This window comes from Phalacrocorax carbo, chromosome 2 (assembly GCF_963921805.1).
Source record: "Phalacrocorax carbo chromosome 2, bPhaCar2.1, whole genome shotgun sequence".
Lineage (NCBI taxonomy): Eukaryota > Metazoa > Chordata > Aves > Suliformes > Phalacrocoracidae > Phalacrocorax > Phalacrocorax carbo.
In genome coordinates, this window is record NC_087514.1 from 110269170 (window position 1) to 110290647 (window position 21478).

Sequence of the window (21478 nt, forward strand, 5' to 3'; positions counted from 1 at the left end):
TATGAAAAACAAGTGACTTAGTGGCTACATTTTTTAAAGGGCTGGATAATTTTACAATTAGTAATACTAATTGGTTGGATTCATTGCAGGTCAGGGTTGCCACACAGAACCGACCCTTAGTAGAAAAGGATTAAGTCTGAAATAATATGTCAAATCCTATGTTTTCTTTTTTGTTATGTTTCAGAACAAACATGTTTCATTTATCTGTTTTTTGTAAAATGGCTTCGAAGGCTACCATACAGCAATTAAAGGCTCCCCTGAAAACTGATCACAGCCTGGTTGGATATATCCTTAGAAATATCTGTAAACAGATGAGTATCATAAATTTACTGCTCTGATGAATGCCAACTAGACTGAAAGTTTGCAGCATAATATCAAGCCTTCCATCACTATTGTTTCCTAGTAATGTTAAGTTGTCCCATGATTGAAAACTAAAAGTTATTTGACATATGATGGCTTGTGGAAAATGGTAATGTTGATAAAAAAAGTGTTTGGAACAGGAGAAATTCAGAAGTGAGTTACCTAGCAAAGCCACGTATTAAATTGGTTTGAATGTATGGAGTAGTGATGTAAATTAGACTTGCCAGCTTCTTATTTCTACATGATCCATCAACTGATGACATATCTATGTAAATATATGCACATACTTTCTACACGTTTATATACCATCCTCACTCACATTCACACATAAATCCACATACGGTGATTACCTTTGGGGGCAAACACTTCCTCTTATTCCCATACTCTTACTATGATACACTTCTCCCTGATGAGTCCATTCCTTCTTCTATGGTTTTCTAAGATCAAATTCAGGATCAGGTGGATTTCATACTTCATGTATTTTTATCTCCTACTCTCTAAGAGGAGGACTGAAGTTGTACCTCTTCCTGCTGTGCCTGGAAACTTCATGGCCAGTTCCCGTCCCCTGAATGCTGGCCCTGGCTAAACTCTATTCCCATACCTGTCCTGATCCCAGCCAAGTGCAGGCTGTCTTCAGTCTATGTCTGCTACTCCTGACACATTAATCCCACAAACCTTAAAAGACAGACACAGGGAGTCCTTGGTGGAATTTTCTGTAAGACTCTGAAACAACAGCCATATGCACATGAATTATTTCTTTTAAAGCTGACTGTAAGTACCTCAGTCCTTATAGACGCAAAACCTACAGTCACACCACAGGTACACACACAGTGTCTCTCACTGTGAACATCACTATATAATTTTAAGGGGAGGATTCTCTCTTCCTCCCACCAGGTAAAGTCTCCCAAGATGTTGTAGCTGTTTCAAGAACAATATCGCAGCTTTGTGAAAACAATGCCTGAAACACAAGACGGTGAAAAACAGCACATCAAGTACAAAAGATGCACATTGAAGGAAATCAGACTGACACATAAGGCAGGTCGAAGGCCAGAGCCTTGGTGAGCGCACTGTCACTGGTGGCAGGTGTACCACTGTGGGTCGGGAATGGTCTTTCTGGAGCTATGCATTATCTGCAATATCCTCAAGGAAATAATCTTGGCCAGATCAAAGGTGACATGATGCATCTTAACATCATGAAGATATTTGTTTTCTTTGCTGTTGTCTGACAAAGGACAAATCCTAGCACTCACCCCACACTACTGTAGTACACATGTAACAAGTTGAGAATAATGAAGGTCAATGGATGATTAGAAGCTTGTAGGCAATGCTGTAGATCCACACTCCAGATAGCCTACAGAAGGCACCAGCTAGTCATATTGGTCTGAAGCCTGCTGATGAGAATGATGAGAATAATACTACCCCACTACACAGTCAGACAAGGGCTTCTCATAATCCAGCCCTGTGCACTACCAGCTCTAGAGGCTATGTTGCGGTGTCGCTCTAATAAAATGCAACTCAGAGTTCCTAAGCTCCTAAATTTAATACTTTAAATCTAGGAGCAACAAAACTTGTCCAGAGCTTGGAGGTCACAGTGAAAACATCAGGTCAGGATCATGCAGACTGGATTGGAACTTCAGGAAGGCTACCTCTGTTGGATGTATCAGACATCCAGCAGCAGTATGTACAGATGTACATACTGTGTGTCCCATGGCTTTTGAGAAACCTGTAGCAGTACTGCTCCTTCCAACAGCGTTTCTAATCAGCTGAATGACTCTTCTTTTGGTCACCTGGGAAGGATGTCAGAGGGTGGCAGGGGCCGATACTTTTGATGTACATAGGTGGCAGGTGCACTTTCTGCCTTCCCACAAGACAACCTGTAAGTCACACAAGTCACTGAAGCTGCATATGATACCAGATTTGTGGACAGATGGATGGATACCTGCACAGAGAGACGAACAGGCTGACAGGTGAACTGACAGACAGAACTCTGCTTCTGAGCTGTGCTCAAGTACTTTCATGCTACTTCAGGGGCATACGTGATCTAGGAAGCAGCCAAACCTCCTCAGGGTCTTTTGTTAGTTTTTCAGGCAAAATAAGACTGTGACTACAACAGAGACTAACCTCCATCTAACCTTCACAGTAAGAGCATGCTGGAGCACAGGCTGGGCACGGGGCAGTACTGGTTCTGTTCTCCAGCGATCTCCCTCCATCAGCCGAGTCATATTTCACAGCAGCCTCTGAAACTGCTGTGATTTATACCAGAAGACACAACTTTTTCTGGCAGGACCAGAATCCTGGCAGGGCACAGTAAATATGCTGTCTTTTCCTTTCCAAGCCATACCTTCGGCAAAGAGCAGCTCTGAACCGGGCACATCTATTTTTCTTGGCTTCAGTTCTGAGGGTGTCCAGCAGTACTAGCAAACACGTGCATAATAAGGGGTGACTATTAACGCTGTCATGAGGCCATACAAGCTCTGTAAATCTTCTGTCAATCTTGTATAGGCCTTAACATTCAGACTGGTCTTTATGACATTCCTACAAAAATAATGAATCTGTTCTACCTTACTTTCCTAAATAAAACTGTCTGAAATTAAATTTTCTCCCTGAGACCAACTGTTGTGGGGTTATGATGAAACAGCTATTCAGATAGCTATTGGAAAGAGAAAGACGACTGTCCAGAAGATTCTCCATGACCGAAGTAAAACCAGTCAATGCTGAACTTGCAGCACTGGCAAATTATCTTCTACCTTACTTATGGACAGAAGCTATTAGCTGCAGGTGAGAAGTAAGCCAGGTTTGATCATATAACTCAGGTTTAAAATCAAAGTTTCCTCCTTGCACATGATTGCAGAACTATTTACCTAGGATTAAGAGGCATTGAAAACACTGAGATAGTGATACTGAATGCTAGAAGAAGAAACATTTCTAGATCAAGTCTATAGTTTTCATTCTGAAATGAACTAAAAATTTAATGGAAAGTTTGTGGAAACAGGTTTTTTCCCCCCAAAATTAACTTAGTACAGTGTATTCCTATTAAGATCAATATATTTAAGCCCACAGTGTCAGCCTTTATTGTAAAAATGATGTTATATGCAAATGCTAAATTAAAATCCTACAAAGGGATATCTCTTCTGTACTGTATCATCACACATTGCATTTCATGTCCTTAAACCCTGCTGTGAAAGCACTTGTGAAAACCAGTCGTAGAAATACTTGCCTTTTGAGGATAATTACAGAGAAAAATGTATTAAATTGAGGATGGAAGAATATGGAACAAATTGACAGTATGTTTTGTTTACCAGAGCTGGTGTCAGTGTCCTATCATTAAGTCATCTAATGGGGAATGTGCTCTATTCACAAAGTGTTGAGGTAAGAGTGGGAGGAAGAGAAATATTTGCCTGTTACAGAGGTAACCATTCGCATTTCAATATTCACTGGCAAGCCACAGTGGGACTCCAATAAGACCACATTGGGCTAAAGGCATTTGAATAATTCATGCTACTGTGCAGCTGATGCCAGCATCGGGACTATTTCCGGCTTAGGGAATACTGACAGCATGGTTGGTAAATGATGAATTATTTGTCAAGGGCATCATAGGCCAAATAAGTGTGTTCCTAACTTGGGCTTTGAAAAAAATAGGGTGCTTTGTTTATATGCCTGGTTGTCTTTCTGAGGCACTGCACATATTGGGTTGTTAAATCATGATGAAGTTGAAAGGTGATCAGCAGCATGTTGCACGGCATAGAGTGCACTCTGCTGGGCACTTAATGCCAATGCAAAAAGCAGGGTAATCCTCCAGGAATAAACAAGGGTAAGGCTACGAAGACAAGTGAAAAATCTCTAGTAGTTGATTTGGTGGTAAAAATCCAGTATTATCAGCCTGCTAATCGATAACACTACTTAAAACCCTCTCAGTTTTATCCAACGCAACTGCAGACGCCATTGCAGTCCATAATGAACATAAAATTCACTGATTATCAAATCCAAAGACAGTACACAGGACCACTCTATGAGAGCTGCCTTTTCCCAGCTTCTGCTGGTTTTGCTCAGATTTGGACCCATCTATCCCAGGAGCATCCTGACTGTGAAAGGGTTCTTGCTGGACCTGCAAGCAGAGCTGAAAGACCACAGGGACTGCCGTCCCAAATCATCTTTGAAGTTGGTTATGGAAAGCCTGGAGACAAATGTTCTAGAAAAATCAGAGTACTTTGCTTATACACCACCCAGAAAGCTTTATAGTAAGGCTTCTGAAACACCTGGCAGATACCCACTCACTCCAGTCTAAACACACTGACTGGAAACATGGAAATACTATTTTCATTTTATGGTAGCTAAGGAAGAAGACGGACCAAGGCAGAAGGAGGTTATGGAGCTTGTCCAAAATAGCATGACAACACTTGGAGTTAGGATCAAATAAGGGAAACAAAAGGGCATATTGCTTGGGTTCTGGAGAATGTACATACAGAACAGGTGGGGTTATTTAGAAAGACATACTGACCTCTACACTGTTTGAGTTAACAGGAAAAGCTGAAAAATGCAATAAATTAAAAAACTAAAGCTTACTTGGTGGAAGAGGCTCATCGATAGTTGGGTAGTGATGATGGTCAGGCCTCAGAGAAGGAAGCTGGCTGACTGGCTGAGAATTATGGAGTAAAGGACAATCACCTATGGACAAGATATTCAAGACATTGACAATCATTCACTGTTTTTGCAATGTGGTTCAAAAAATGTGCTACTGTAACACAAGTGTTTATTTTTTAAATAGGTTAGCCTGGTGTACTAGCTCTGGTTATTCCTATTTTCAGGCACTATTTTAATAACAACTCATATGCCAAAGAATTATTAAAATAATGCAGTCAAGGCTCTGATCTCAGGTTTCAGTCAATGTTAAATTATTATGGGCCAGATTCTGGACTCATAGACACACAAGTGTAAGCGAGAGAAGAATCAGGCTTGATCTCTGAGAAATACTGTGCATGTACAACCAAACTCAAGCTTCTGCAGAAATTGGCAGGAACATGCAAAATCCTTTTAAAAAAGTTTTAATTCATTCCATCAGTGAAATACAAGGCTAAAAGCTGCCTTGGGTCTTCCTCTGCTTTTCCAAAAGATCATTGGCTGTATAAGTGGACCAGAATGGCAGGATTTTGCAGACCCCGCAAAGCAGAAGATCATCCCCTCCTTTAGGTATTCTTCAAAATTCAAAGAGTCCATCTTTGGGTGGAAGGAGGGAGAATGAGAGAAGGACCAGAAACAGGTAGGAGACAGGTGGTAGAAGAGGAGGATGAAAGATAGTGAGACATAGTCAGGATCCGAGATAAAGAAGGAAGACCTGAGAAATAGAAGAGGCAAAGAAGAAGAGAGAGACACACAGTAGACAGTGCAGAGGAAGTTTTTAAACACTAACATTGTATATATGTCTATATATCCAAATATGAAATAAATGAAACCTAAGCAAATGTCCAAACTCATGTCCTGTTGAAAGGAACAAGTAGCTTAAAGATCTAGTTGATTTATAGAATCCTTTAAGAAACTAAGAAGTTATAGTAGGGATGAAAAAGCATTCCTTATCTTAGACTTAACTGTGAGAATAAGGCATATGCATGTTAAAACTTCACAGGTTCCAGAATTGAGATTCCTTCTTGGTCTGTCCTTAAAACCTTAGAAACCAGGACTATTTATCCTACTAAGGGACACATTTTCTTATTGTTTGGTAACAGTTTTTCACTATAACCTCCAGCTCCAGGTGGGCCTGTTAATACAGATACAATCTGAATTGCATACATATAACGTTTAAATGCATCAGAAAGATGCAGCTTAGGCAAAAAAAAAAAAATATATTTAGTGCTTCCAACATCACTAGATAATTACACAAAGATACCTCAAAATTAAAAACCAGACCATCCAGCTAAGCCAAACTCACTCTGTGCAGGCTGGTTTAGCTGTCTTTAACATCAGAATCTTAATAGCCTAAGAATGAACATTTTGTAGAAGAACCACATAGCTATCAAATGTAAAAAAAAAATTTAGCAAAAAGTATGTTTTTTCTTTAAACAACCAACAGCTAGAAGGCAGCAGCCAATTTTGTATAAAACTGTTAAGAAAACCTCACACCATCCAGAAGAGAGAAAAATTGCTTAGACAAATGTACTCCCTTTTCTAGGTGCTCTGATGATACCGTATGGCCTGTTAAATGTCTTCATTAAACCACTTGTGTATAGGCGTATCTCATAGTTGCATCTGCTGCATGTTTTGAACAGACAGCAGAGTTATGTAAGTTATTACTCACTGCTAAAACTCCATGTCTCATAGCCTTAAAAACTGTGCTGTTACTACAGGTATTGTAGCACCAACTACCAGATCATCCATTTTTTTTATTTACTTACCTCACCATAATTGACTCTCCCCTAGTCAAGATAGTTACGCCAAGCCAGCAGAAGCATGGTAGTATCAGTCACCTGGAGTGGATGGAGGTGACCACATCTAGAGTATTTGTAACAGCTGCCAAGTCATGAAGCAATGTGCACATTTACTGAAGCACCCCCAGTGATATCAAGAGTGCTAAGAGCCGGGCTGCCCTTCAGACATACTCTCTCTCAGCTAATCAAAGCAAAGCCACTGTGAACACTGCAGTGCCCTTTATACAGGCTCAAGGGGCACAATATTGGAGCTGTACCGAATCCATATGCAGAAGATACCCTCTCCCCCCACATCCCCTCTCAAAAGTACACACAGTCCAAAATAACCATCAAATCTGTAAGCACGGTCTCACACACGCTCGTGCCCCCTTAGGTACACTTGCACATAAGTGCTATCCACACACAAAGACCCTCGCCTGCAAGGAAGGAAACTGGGTTTCTATACCTCTGCGTACTTCTGAGAATTTAATTATTTGGGCTAGATTCTGCTCTGCAGAGCAAATAATTTCCTAGGTCCAGCTGTCTAGAAAGTCTTTACACAGTTCAGTGTGTAAGGCCATCCTTACACCTTCCTTTCTGCTGGGGTAGGGTCTGTGGAGTGGTAAGGTGGGGGTAAATAAATTGGGAATAGAGAAAGAAATGGTAAAAGGATGTTTCCCAGTGATCCCTAAACATGTTATCCTTTTGGTGCCATTTTAATTTGGTGTCACTGACAGTGGGATAGACAGATGACTCAGGACTTGGGAATGCAAAGACTACCTCTTGACCTTGCTGCATACTCCTTAGCTGCTGCTGAGGCCTTTACTTCTTTAGCTGGAGAAAAACTATACACTAGCTGAAGAAAAGATGAGCGATCAAACCCACCCTTCATGTAACTCCATATGACATAAAATAAGTTACCAAGGGGAGGAATTTAATGTAATGTTTTGGAGGGATTGGGAAAAAACAGTACCTAAATTATGAAGACAAAAAATTTCTTAAGAATGTTTTGTCTCTAGAGAAGCGTAAGGAGATGAGAATTTTGTTCGATATAGTTCAATTTTCAAGGTGTCTAAGAAAAAAAAAATCTCTTTTGAGTTGGCCTACAGTCTGTGAAATCTGAGGTACATTTGTTTGATAACTGGGGAAATGGAACAAACAAGGCTAGAAAACTGGGTTGGTAAGAGACAAATATTTGCATTCCTTCATGCTTATGACTGTGCATGGCTACCAATTGTATACAGACACTGGCCCAGATCTTTATCTGGCGTACATCAGCATATCTGACCCTTGACAAGCACAAGGTGGTCCTCTCTCTGACTATCAGAGACATGGCATCACATCAGATATGTGAAATGGAACAACCCCAGGAAATAAGGAATGAGTTGGTGGATGTGATAATGTTGATCTGCCACATAACCACGGTAGCTAATCTTGATTTTATAATGATGCATGTATATCTACAGGAATCCATAAGTACAGATCCCCATCTGATTTATTTGGTTTTGCTGGGATTTTTAAGGACAGGCTCAATTATCCAACCCTCCCTGATATCTGGCCCAGCTTGCAGCCCCCAGATTTGTATGAAATAAACCGTGAGCTATTTGAAACCTTGATTATCTGATGCCTTCTGTGACATCCAGATAATCAGGGTTGCTCATCGCATTGATTCTCAGGATCTAACCTTCTCTTCTGCTGCTTGGACCTGCTATTGGGGTGTCTAGACTCTCTGTGGCTCTTTGTGGACTCCCACCATGAGCTACTAGTTCATCTGGCCACTGGGAGGAGCCATCCACTTGCTCCCTGTCCAGCTCAGGGCTCTGTACTGAATCTGGCACTGACTCAAATGCACTGTTCTCCTCCTCATCATCATCCTGTGAGGAAAAGACTGTGCTCTCAGAAATCTTTGCACTGTCGACGGAGGAGAAGCGAGTATGGCTGGAGAAGCGATTGTTACTGTCATAACAGGAGGTGCTGTAGCAAGAAGTGCTGTAGCAGGAGGTACTATAGCATGAAGTGCTGTAGCAAGAGGGACTGTAGCAAGAGGTGTCACACGCCTCGCATTCATTGTCACCATTGAGCCTGGAGCTCGACTCGCTTTCGCTTCCTGTCCTGGGGTGTTCCCCATCCAACAGCCCATCATTTAAGTCAGAGAGTTGCTCATCCAATGTCCCTGGAGGCGCTGTGCTCTGGCTGAAGTTCTCTTCAGCCTCATTTTCCAGAGGAGGCTCTGCTGCCACTGTCTCACTCTCACTGACCACCTCCTTCTCCAACACCTCCTTGACCGTAGACGACTCATCATTCTCCCCACCATTGCCACCATCTTGCTCTTCTTCCCCATCGCTGCTCATCTGTGCCGAGGGCAGGCTGTGGAGCAGGTTGTGGATTCGTATGTAGTGTGTGCGAGGGGTCTCTGGCTCACCACAAGCTGAAGCTATGACTGTCTCAAGTTCAGACACAGGCAGGGAGCATGGCCTGTTTTTCCTCTTTGCTGTGGTCCTCAGTTGAAGCTTGTTGTCTTCCTCCTCCTGGGCTGAAGCCCCTTCTTCTTCCTGACTCTTCTCTAGGTCCTTGCCAGCATGCACATCTGCACTCACCTCATCAATATCTAATGTTTCTATGCTGGACAAGACTCCACCATCTCCCTGAGTACCAGAATTGACTTTGTTATTTTCCCTAACTTCAGTCTCAGGAGGAGACATGCAAGCCAGCAAAGCCAGCTGCTCCGTGAGGTCCGTAGCACTCAAAGAAGGCAGCACTTCTCCTGGGATGGATTCCAAGGGCTCAGGAACTGGCACCGCATCAACCTCCCCATCTCCTGCTAGCTCTTCATTTAAGCTGTTCTGGTTGACTTCCCCAGGTGGTTTGACAGCCCCTGGGCTATCGACACTGTTCACACTGTATCCATTTAGCTGTTCTGGAGCTGTACTTTCTGAGGTCACTGTGTTGATGCATGGAGGCTCACCGAGGCTTTCTTCTGTGGGGTTGTTCACAGGGCTTTCCTGGAGGTCAGCTGGCTCAGGATCTGCACTAATGGAGACCTCTTCATCATCTGTATGAGACAGGAAAAGAAATTACTTACTCCTTTAGCAAGAAGTGTTGACTGAACCAGAAGCTTGGCTGTGGAGGCACAGGCATCCACAGCAATCTGAGAAAATTAAAAGCATAAATTACAGTGTGAAATGAGCGGGCAACTGAGCAACTATCAAAAAATGCTGCTTTTTTTTGCTAGGCAGTCTTTGTACAGTGGATTTAACAACCATGGGTCTTACTCATGGTGATAATCTGTATGCAGCACCCTGCCTCCTTGCAACGCAACCTGAAAGTAACGCCTTCTTGAAACTCCTCTTTGAGCCAAACCGGCATTGGAGGAGTATAATGGGAATGAGAAGGAAGTCTGTCCTGAGGTTTTAATGACACTTTTCTTGTCATGCTGAAACTGACAGGACTCCACAACAGAGAACTTAAAAAACTGGTTTTCACACCCCTGAAAGGCAGAAACTTTTCCCAAAACATGGTTTGGTGTGATCCTCATCTGTACCACTTCCTCCTGGATGCCAGACAACCTAGGGTCTTTCATGCTATCCGAAGAGTTAAAAGGCAGAAGTCAGGGTTCTACAGCAAGGGGCAGGTCATGATTTCCAACCACTAATGCAGCTGCTGTTGGCTTGACAAAGTGTACCTGAGAAGGTACTACCATAAAGAGGCAAAACGTCCCTGAGCAACACTGTTGAGAGTTTGACATGAAAACCAACGTTCAAACTTTCACCGTCATGACGGTGACTTTCTAGTAACTACAAGAGAATGTGAACCAAAAGGGAGGGAAGGAGGGGAACATTGAATTATTTTTTGTTTTACTTTTTCCATTAAGAATACTCAAAATGAGAAAGTTTCTAATAATGTCTACTATTACATTCTTTGTTTTTACTTATGAAGTGCTCAAATGCAGAATCTACATGATGAATCTACAAATAACAGCCCATCTAGCACTTCTCCAGGACAGGTGACAGAGAAGCAGATGAGACTTTAGTTTTCCACCGTCATCTTCTCCAGTGATGTGGCAGAGTACTTGAAGCAGCCAAGAACAGGGGGATACAAGACACCAGTAGCCCTAAGCTGGGGGGAAACAGGGAAGAAGTTGTGACTCATGATGCACCCTCTGACAAGGGACTTTATGCACTTTCCTTTGTTCATGACTGTATCTAAAGTCCCAGAGCAGCCAAGAATGAATTCAGATTTCTGAGGAGAAAGAATGTAAAACTAAAAAATCAAGTTCTAGATAAATGATGGGTTAAGGCCGGGAATTACCTGGATGGATGGAAGAAGTTATCTCAAATCGAAACTGCAGCTGGCCACTGACATGATCTGTAGGAAGCCTGCGACCCAGAGTGTAGCTTACAACCCTGTCCCTGAAAGAAAACAAATATTGTCACAATAGACTATAACCTACCCAATGTCTACTGTGCATAGATAAAGTTGCTGAGTCCTACAAAATACATTTTCAAAAGGCTATTCAACCCAGCCATGAGGGCATGTTGACTTGCATACAAGAGAACGAATGGCAGAGAAGGAGAGGACAATGTCTTCAATTACAATGGAACAGCTGAGTCAGTGAATAAGACAGGCTTCTGGGATACACAAGCACGTATGTATATATAGAGAGAGAACGGTGGGAATGGAACTTCTGCAGTATGGGTATGAAAATACTGACATGGGAAGCAAACAACTCCCACTTCAGCTACTGTAACAAGACTTCACTTCCCTGCTGATCTGACCATAGCTACTCTTCTGTAGAACCTTGCGTTTCTGTATGTCCTTTCCTTCATCATCTGCATAAAGCTCAGCTTTCCTCTCCTTTCTTCCAAAATCCTGTACAGGCCAGTCCCCACTTACCACCTTCTTTTTTCAAACTGGCTGAATGACTGCTCTTCTTCTATTTCCACCCCTCTTACCTCTATGAAGCTGAAATATCAGGAGAACACCTTCCTGACAAGGTTGATCAATGACTCCATTCTGTCCTTGTGCAGGTCCCTCCCTTTGCCACACTTCATCCACCCCTCAGAACAGAATGAAACTACAGAAGAGATTAACTTCCCAGCTGCCCAAAATGAGGCTGAATCAATGTTTGCAAAGCATTTTTTGAGTGTAAAGTGTTCACTAAATAGTAATATTTATACATCTTTTGAAGAAACATAGTTCACTTCCAGTTGGGCCCAATATATTTGCTAGGATAGTTTCACATGCATCAGAAACTCATATAAGTGAGATGATCTCAAGATTTGTGTATGATCTTTCTGAACTTGTGTGTACATTTCTCATTGAGCCTGAGATTTAAAAACCACTACGGTATTAAGACAAAGCCAGATCTAGGTGTAGGTTGGAGGCACTGCTCTTGGCAAAATATATCCTTAGATAGACAGTGTGTACAATAAGGAAGTAAAATAGGAAGACGTAATCAGATTATGAGAAATCTTCTCATACAGAGGGAAGCCAGTGACATCAGTTACAGGCCTCTACCTTCCCCAAGCTGTTCTTTTCCATCTGGTTTCTAAAAAGCTACTCTATCTTCCCTACTTGAGAAACAGGGAGGTAGCTTAGTCCCTTCTGGTAGTATCAGCTGTCAATATCACAGCCAGTTTCTGAACCAGCTGTTGAAAAACACTTCCTACAAGCTCAGCCTCCTGCTTTTCTGCTGAATTGAGATCCAATTTTCAAAAACGCCTTCTGGGGAACTGCATTGCCTGTGCTCTCAATACACAACTCTTTCTCTCCCTGCTCCGCAAGGTCTGAACCTTAAAGTTTAGAGCTAACTTTTTGGCTTTGTCTGCATGTTATCCAGCTTCCTAAAATTGGTTTTGTTACTTCGGCAGCGTACAACTTCCCAGGACTTTCATGCAAAGGGGAAGCAGGGCAGGGCTGGTGAGCTCAAGTGAACTGGTTATTCCTTGGCAGCAGGGTAGGATCGAAAGATTTAGTTACGTTACAACATGCCACATATATTTTTTTATAACATTTCCACTGTCCAGAAATTAAAGGGAGGAGGAACAGATCTGGCATGATTTTAGCCCATAGGTAATTCCCTGAAACATGAACACAGCCTGCTGATAAGATTAAAATAATATCCAAATTGAAAATATTGCACTCTCCAGATTCACAGCCATGATATACACAAAACAATTTTCTTTCCTAAATGCCACCTCTCACTTTTCAAAATGCAGTGGATAGGGTTATAGAGGGAATTCTTTGTTGGGCCCATAGTCCTATAAATTCCAATTAAGACCAACATCGTTCGTCAGACAACTGTCAGTTTAATAACTCCCCCTTAAAATCATTATATCAAATATAATGAAATATCACCAGAGACTTGAAAACAGCAATACGCTTGTTAAACAATGGAAAGTAACATAAGCAGCAAATTTACCCTATGGCATGTCTTTCCAAGAGGCGTTGAACCGGCATAGACAGTTTTCCCAGGAAACGTTTGATGATTGGTCGGCTCTTTGCAAATTTGTCTTTAACTTCTATTTCCAGGACATCCGTGGGCAGGGAGACAAAGCTGAATTGCTGCAATAAAGGAATAGCACAGAACATGAAGCTGGTGGCTGGGGCAACAACAACATACAGCTGGTAGTGGCTTATCAACCTCGGTAAATATCTAGCTTTTTCACAGGACAGAAACAGTCCTCGGATTCCAAGGCATGGGCCTGCAAAATAAAAAGAGCTTGGCCTCAAAGGAGGCAATTGAAAGCACCCTACAGATACTGTGTAATGTTGCAGAATCAGGCTTGGGGAATGCAGGAATTTCATTTATTCATGTCATGGCAGCATCCAAACACTCTAAACAAGGCTCACCAATGGTAAGAACAATACACCTGCAGAAATATAATGAACTCTGCCCTAAGAATGATTACTGATCTAAATGCAATTGCACAGCTCATTTTTTTTTCCTTCCCCCCCAAAAAAAATCTAAAAACTTTAAATAGCTGCATGTAAGTACAACTGAACTAGCAGCCTGGAGAGATTTTGAGTCAGCATTTCTGTCCAAGTAAAATTAGTCCTTTTTGCATTTCACTGGCTATTTGAGGTACTTCAGCTGTGAAGTACACCTCAGCTATTAAGAAGGGAGGATCTAGTGAGATGAAGGATACATGATCAGCTTCCAAGCATGGGAGCATTAGGGCACCTAGAGATGTCAGGATTTCCCCCCAGGGAAAGCAAAGCTCTATTTAAGAATAATAGTGAAAAGCAAATATATTAGATAACTTGGCCTTGCTTGCTCCTAGACTGGCTAAATTCAGTACAGAGTTGGAGCTGGTAACACAGGTCACTGAATCATTTTTCCAAACAGATCTGCCACTACTAGAATATCATCAATCAAAAATAGCATATCTCTGCTGTGGTGCGCAATAGTAGGGAAACTGTAGGACTGCTGTTCACCTAACTGAAAGGTCAGTATTGAACTGGAAGACAACTTCTGTAGTAAGTGAATATTGAGATGGATGAAAGGATTTTCTAGCTTTCCTGCTGCCAAAACTAATCTTCACAACAGAATCATGCTCTGGGTTATCAAGGCCTGGAGTTAAGCCATAAATTGCTTGCTCTACTGAATCAAGATCTAATTTTCAGAAGCGCTTAGTTCAAACAGCTTCAAGTGAAACCAATGTGAGTGGGATATCTGTTAATCAGGCCCTGCAAAAATGAAAATAATCAGAGAAATACAATTCAAATAACAGCTAAAGTGTTGTTTTCTTCTCATTTTCTTCTACATGTTTGTAACAGGTTACCAAAGAAGATAAACCCAAAGAAGGGGAGAACATTAATGCCCCATGTATATTGAAAGTTGCCTTATAAAAATAAGTTGCCTTTACTGTTTGACCTGCTAAAAACCTTGGGTAACTGCCACTTCATGACACTTATAAGGAAAGCAAAAGAAAGGAATAGCTTTTAACTGAATGAGGTTATTTTAATGTACAGCAATTTACCATTTAATGAATTCTCCATTATTATGCTGTTGACACCTATACTGTAAAAAAGCAGAGCATGCACACACATAGGTGGAGACTGACCTGATCATAAGTGGAAAGTAAACCACTGTTTAATGATCTGCACCTTCCTATGTTATTAATATTTTGTCTTGTGGTACAACTCTGAAGCAAATCAGAATCTTCACAGACATTTGTTTCCATATGATATGGCTTAGGTGGAACCAAGCCTGACAGTTCCTTTCTTGCACAAGAAACACACTGATGTTTTCCAGAGTAATTATCAGCACCTGAGCAGAGAGTTTGGATGCATGGAGCAAGGCGTGGTGGAATCAACCAAAGGAAATGTCCTTTTTTCCTTGAACAGCTATGCCTCTCAGATGTACAAACATCGGGATATTCCATACAATTTGTAAAATCAAATTGTATTCTGATTTCATCACCTGCCAACCACGTTGCATTTGGGGTAACACGACACTGCCCTGGGACCAGCCCGTGGTCCATGATCACAGTTCCCCAATGCTTCTTCTGGGAGAATGTTCTCATGCATAAAAATAGCAGCATCCTGGAAACACAGTTAAGCCTTTAAGACCAGAAGAGTCCTGTGGCAGAGCTCAAAGGTTTTGCCATTTAGAAACAACTGCAGTTTGAGATCAAAAGTGAACTCAGTGAAATGGGTTTGGAGACAGCTTGTGAAACAATGGTAATTTTACATAATTCAGTTTTCCGTTATCTAAGGACTTGCTCCTGCTGTTGCTCTCATCTAGTTTAACCCTTAATGGACAAGATTTTTCTAAGGCAATCCCTGACTGCAGATGCCTCAGGCTCAGGCCATCCACACTGAAAAGCCTGCAGGAATCCTTGTTTGTAGAACACACTTGGCCTCTGGCCCTTTGAAAAATGGATCCCAGGAAAACACCTAGGTTTGAGAACTCACATACTTTTAAATTAATTTTTTAAAAGTCACCAATCACTTTTGAAAACATGCAGGTTCTTGTGATTTTTAAAGATGAGACTGTCTTCTTTGGATGCGAAAGCAAATCACCATCAAACCCTAATTTCTCTCTTCCTTCACCTTCTCTTCTGACAAGTGCTACCCCTGTACCTTAGCCACAAAACACTGGCTGCATGTACACCATTCAAGCCTTGGCCTTTACTATCCTATCTATCTGGAAGAGAAAGGACCCTGCATTTCATGGTCTTCTCCAATGTAACTAGCATAACACATTAGTATTGTATTACTGCTGTAATAAATTATATCCTTTCCTTGCCTAATATTTGCTAATTCTCATAAAGCAACGGCCAGTTTGTGAAGATGACAGTGTAAGCTTCATATCTAAGTTGCGGAAAAAAAAAAAGATACCTATTATAAATTCTGCAGTACCATTGGGTTCACACTATGTGATGTTGTGATTAATAATTCATCCCAAGGAGGGGCGAGAAAAGGAGGCTATAAGATCACAACAGAGATACAAATTTACTCTCTTCAGGACGAGGAAAGCTTGATGGGGCTTCCTACATGTGCCCAGAAACTACACCACTGATAACCAAAAGTGCTGCATTTTAAGAATAAGTCTGCTGCCATTTTTTGATGTTATTATCACAATTTTTACTGTAAGTCTTCCATTATTTGGAACTTTTCTCATCACAACTCTTACTATTACAGAATTAACTGGGGAGTTAAGCTTTCACATTAAAAAGAAGTATAACATCATGGTCGCAGAGAAAAACAAGAATACAAAAACTTCAGTACAATAAGCCCAAATATATTATTTTAAAAAGATTTCTGATTTTTCTGACAGTCGCTCCTTGAATTCAGATTCTTGTATGTTTTGCAGCTAGCATTGGCCACAGTGTATTTTCTTTCACAGTCTAAGACAGCAATCTTTGAGCTGTATATTTTCATTGGGGTCACAGCTCATTTTGTGGGCTTGTTCATTGGTTGGAGTTTTTTCCACAAAAATTTAAGTTCCTTGAATTACAACCACTAGTGCAAACTCTGCAAGACTGGACAAGAACTTCATGGAAGCTACTGGAATCCAAAGTCACTAAACTAAAGTTTACACTGACACTAACTGTAGAAGGGTGGACTGAAGTTTACATAAATAGGCTTTTTTTCACAGTCAAAGAACAAAGTGGAAATAAAATTTCTGGCAGTTTTAAAATTTTGATGTCCTGACTTAACTTTTTCAAAAGGTTTAGCTTCTCCACCTGTCCAGAGGTCCACTAAACTTGACAATGGCTGCATGGATGTGGTTTGTGACTTCGTCTGAGGCTTTCTTTGTACTTTAATACAAAAAGTCTCAAAGGAAGTAATGGATTTCAACACAGGTGCAAACCCATCTACCAAAACAGCTAAAGTTTCAAGGCTAAAGCCTCACCCAGGGAAAAGACTTTGTCTAATGACTGGTTATGCATTTGTTTGGATAAGAGCAGAAAACAGGACACTTGGGAAGAACAATCCAAAACAATTGTAAGTAATGGCTAGAACTTGATATTTTTAGTTGATCCCTAAACAAAATTCAAGTAAAATGCATTATATAAAATGTGGGGAAAAAAACCTCTTACAGGTTATCACTGGACCCAAAATATATAGTTGATCTACAGCAGTCAGTGGATGAATCGATAACAAACAAGAAGTTAAATCTCTATTCTCTGATTAGCCCAAACCAGTAATTACCTACAATGTTGCATTAGTCACAGTGCGTTACCCTGCATATCACATCAACTATTGCTTCGTACAAAATGACTCTTGGAACTTAAGATGACACATGACACAGCACACTTCACAGAGGCAGATTGCCTCAACAAAACTGCCAAGAAATTACCATTAGGAACAACCTGTTTCTCACAGGCCCTAGAAACAGTCTCAGACCCCATCTGGTCCATGTAGTGTATCAGCTGTCCCCTTGTCTGATCCTTACCAGCTAGGGATGAGATGGCTCCTGTTTATAGGTTAGATTTAGATGAGTGGAGATCATGGACACTCTCACAGTGAGGAGCACTACTGGAAGGCGGAGGTGGTCAACCAGCTGCTCCTATGTCCGGTCTGGAAGAATCCCAGACTGGAAAACCCCCAGAGTTAGGGGCTTTGGAAGAGAGTGCAGGGAAGCTCTGAGTGCTGAGCTCCAGAGGGGGAGAAGATCTTTTCATTTTCCTCTAGAAATGTATCAGGACCGTTACAAGAAATGGATATCTACCAGGTGTATTCCTAAAACAAACCTATGTGCAGAAAGTCTGAACACAAGGAGTGACTGAAGATCCCTGGCATACTGGGGAAAAATAGCACATGTCATGAGTAGTGGTAAGGAGGCCCTGTGGAGACCGATGTTTCCTGATCCCTGGAATACATCGGCCATGTCTGCATTAGGAAGACATGTGGTACAATAGAAGCGGATCTGGAGAGCACAGGGACATCCAGACATGTTACAAGGGTTTTACCATGAAGTAACTCCAGGATGGTGCCCTGGCCTGAACTCCCATTATTGTCTGAAAAGTGTCAGGTGCACTCCTGAAGCACAACTCTTGGCTTACTTTCTGCTGAGAGTAATTAATGCACTTTAACACTGCCAAGCGGTGTCTTTAGTGGGAAGATCAGATTTGCTTTGAAACTGCTCTCTTGAATGGAATGAAAATACTATTGTAGATGGGCCCCCTGAATCATTAAAAACCATGACCTACAGAACAAGTTAGTATTTGTATTATTTTCTCAGTGTTGTCTTCAATTATTTCATTTCTGGGATGTTCTTGCATCCCTTATTATGAGGGCTAGGAGGAAACAGACTTGCTCCAGAAGCAAAGCCACTGCGTGTCTCTACTTTCCCGACTTTAGCCATTTGCCAATGCCCATTCCACTTAGAGCGGCAGGAGATCCAATGATGGCTTTGTTCCTACATGTTTAATGCTAAGAGGCAGTAGGATAGGAGAGTGAGACCCTGTTAATTTCTCACTATGAGAAAAGCTGCAGGATTATAGCACATCTTATTAGACACTACAGAATCTGTACCAGACACAGCCTTAAAATGCCCAAGCCGCAGGAAAAGCTTTAGTTGATATTTTCTCAGGCACCAAAAATCAGCAAGCCATAATTAATTATTTCCATAGAAATACAGAGAAAGTAGGCAGAGGGTAGAGCAAAAGTGATATGATAGAGAGAACCACATCAACATATTAAGTCTTCTCAGGCTAAGCAGTTTATCATCAGTTTTGGCTCTGGTCAGAAGTCAGTCATTAGGATTCTCTTCTCATTTACAAAGATTTTGCAAAGCTGCCTCCTGCAGATTCACTCTCACGGAGACACAAAACAGATTCAAAGCTACCTAGGAACAGCTGACATATTCATACTCTCACACCACCTCAACGACCTAAATCTAAATCTGATTTTACTTTATTGCTGCCCTCTTCAAGCAAGATCCAAAAAACACTGTAGTAAACTCCTTTGAAGGAGTTTCAGACAGTAATCTATTTTTCAGTACCTATTTGCTTCCAGACCCAACAATGTTTTTACATACACAGATGATTAATTTTCTCAATGTGAATAGATTTTGTCAGGGTTTAATGCATGACCTATATGGTAAAGAATGAAGGCATATGCCAACGCTGACCCAGCAGAATACATCTGTATCCATTTATAAGATAACAGAACCATTTCCAGAGCTTAAGAATAGTTTTCATAGAAAGCCAACTAATGATGATGACTAATTCCCATGTTTTATTTTTACCAATATTATTTGCATCCCTGAATAGGGATATATCACAGTGAGCAGCTCTCAGCAATGCTATCAAGGAAGCTGTTGAAATGAACAGAATATGTCCATTAGCACCAATTAGATAAGTTAAGTGCAAGTCAAGTTCTTTAAAAACCGTCAGTATAATAACTGGTGAAAGGCAGGTAAATTAATACATTGGTGACAGGAAGAATTAGGCTCTTGATTTGGAGTTTGTCATGGTTTCAGCTGGGATAGAGTTAATTTTCTTCACTTTAGCTGGTATAGTGCTGTGCTTTGAAATTAGCATGGAAAAAAAACCTGTTGAGATAACACACAGATGTTTAGGCTGTTGCTGGGTAGCGCTTATACTAGTCAAGGACATGTCTAGCCTCCCATGCTCTGCTGGGTGCACAAGAAGCCGGGAGGGGAGGGGGCACAGCTAAGAGAGCTGATTCAAACTGACCAAAGGGATATTCCATATCATGTAACGTCATGCCCAGTATGCTAGCTGGGAGGGGCTGGCCGGGGGTGGGGGGAAGCAATCGCGGCTCGGGGACGGGCAGCGTCGGTCAGCGGGTGGTGAGCGGTTGTATCGTTCGTGTTTCTGCATTTTTTTTTTCCTGTTTTCCCTTTCCCTTCCTTTTCCCTTTTATTATATTAACATTATTGTCATTATTATCATAATCATTTATCATTATCATTTTATTGTAATCATTAAACTGTGCTTATCTCAACCCACAAGTTCTTCTGCTTGTCTGATTCTCTTCCCCATCCCACAGGGTGGGGGGGGGGGGGGGGTGAGCGAGCGGCTGTGTGGTGTTCAGTTGCCAGCTGAGGCTGAACCACGACAGAGTTGAATAAGAAACAGAATTAAAAAGAAAATTTGTGATATCCATCATGCCACAGGGGCACTACAAGCAGAAGTAAATCTTAAAGGGCTGTAAATCACATTTGATGGATGAAGACAGATTTAGTCTTTCAGCTAAATATTTCATTAGTGGGTTTTTCATTTCAAATACTTCAGTGAAACAATTACACTCTTAATGCACTCGTCACTCCCCATCTGTATTATACTGCTCCCCATTCAGAAACTTCCTCTACATATCACTACTATCACATACAAACTACTCAAAAGAACAAGTGGATAAACTCGTGGGGAATTCCAGTTTCTTAAACATACTACAGTACTCCTCAGTGACAATATAAAATATTGCAGAGTCAGTAGGATCAAGCACAAAGCTCCATGGCTGTCAAAGGCTGGAACATGCCTACATGTCCTCTGAGAGAGTCCTGGAATTCAGCAGTGACCACAGGGTACCAGAACCAGTGTGGTACCTTATTCTGGCATGGCACAATAGGTTTTCTTCTACAGTAAAAGGGGTGCACATAAATATGTGTTGCTGTTCTAAGGTCTGATTCAATCCTTCTACTGAACTCCTTCAAAGTTGGATAGGGCCTTTGGCAAATTGCCTTCCTAGATTTCTCCCTCAGATTCTCTACCTCTCTGTATTGGAAACAAGGAATAAAAAACGCCCTTCTGTCTATTTCATGTATTCTACAACATTTAGAGTTACTAGGCTCATCATGAATAGTTTTGCAAGATATCTCTTATTTTATTAAAGGCAAATTTCAGCCGTAAGACATTAGAAATTTAGAAGAACTTCTGGGTAAATCAAGAGCAAACACCGCTTAAAGAGTCAGGGTTTTTCATCATCCTTCACACATTTTCTACAAATTTATTAGCACAGCACAGACTGAAAATATTTGAGGACACTCATGAGCACTAATATACAAGATTAGCAAGGCCATTTGTCTTCTAGATGCAGAAATTGGAATTAAATAAAAAGATCTAAACAATTTTTTCACACCATAGCCCATTCCTGAAGAAACTGAAGTCTTGGGCTTTCACACTTCAACCATCACCAGTTATTAAAAAAAAAACTGCAGCTGTAAAATCACAGCTTTTCTGTGTAGTCAAACTATGTGTTACACTTAACTCCGGCTATGTATGCCAAAATGTTATATACTG

At 41.2% G+C, this 21478-nt stretch overlaps 1 protein-coding gene across 4 annotated transcripts in view; it reads right to left on the reverse strand.

Moving 5' to 3' along the window:
- HECW1 (HECT, C2 and WW domain containing E3 ubiquitin protein ligase 1) overlaps window positions 1-21478 on the reverse strand; it is a 273075-nt gene that overhangs the window by 70849 nt on the left and 180748 nt on the right. For 2 of the 4 annotated variants that reach the window (XM_064443830.1, XM_064443831.1), the window contains 4 exons: window positions 13180-13322; window positions 11067-11167; window positions 8443-9810; window positions 4924-5025 (listed from right to left, as the gene is read on the reverse strand). In XM_064443830.1, the coding sequence (XP_064299900.1) occupies window positions 4924-5025; window positions 8443-9810; window positions 11067-11167; window positions 13180-13322 (1714 nt within the window). The remainder of the gene's footprint in view (window positions 1-4923; window positions 5026-8442; window positions 9811-11066; window positions 11168-13179; window positions 13323-21478) is intronic. The other 2 variants (XM_064443833.1, XM_064443832.1) reach the window with 2 other exon arrangements.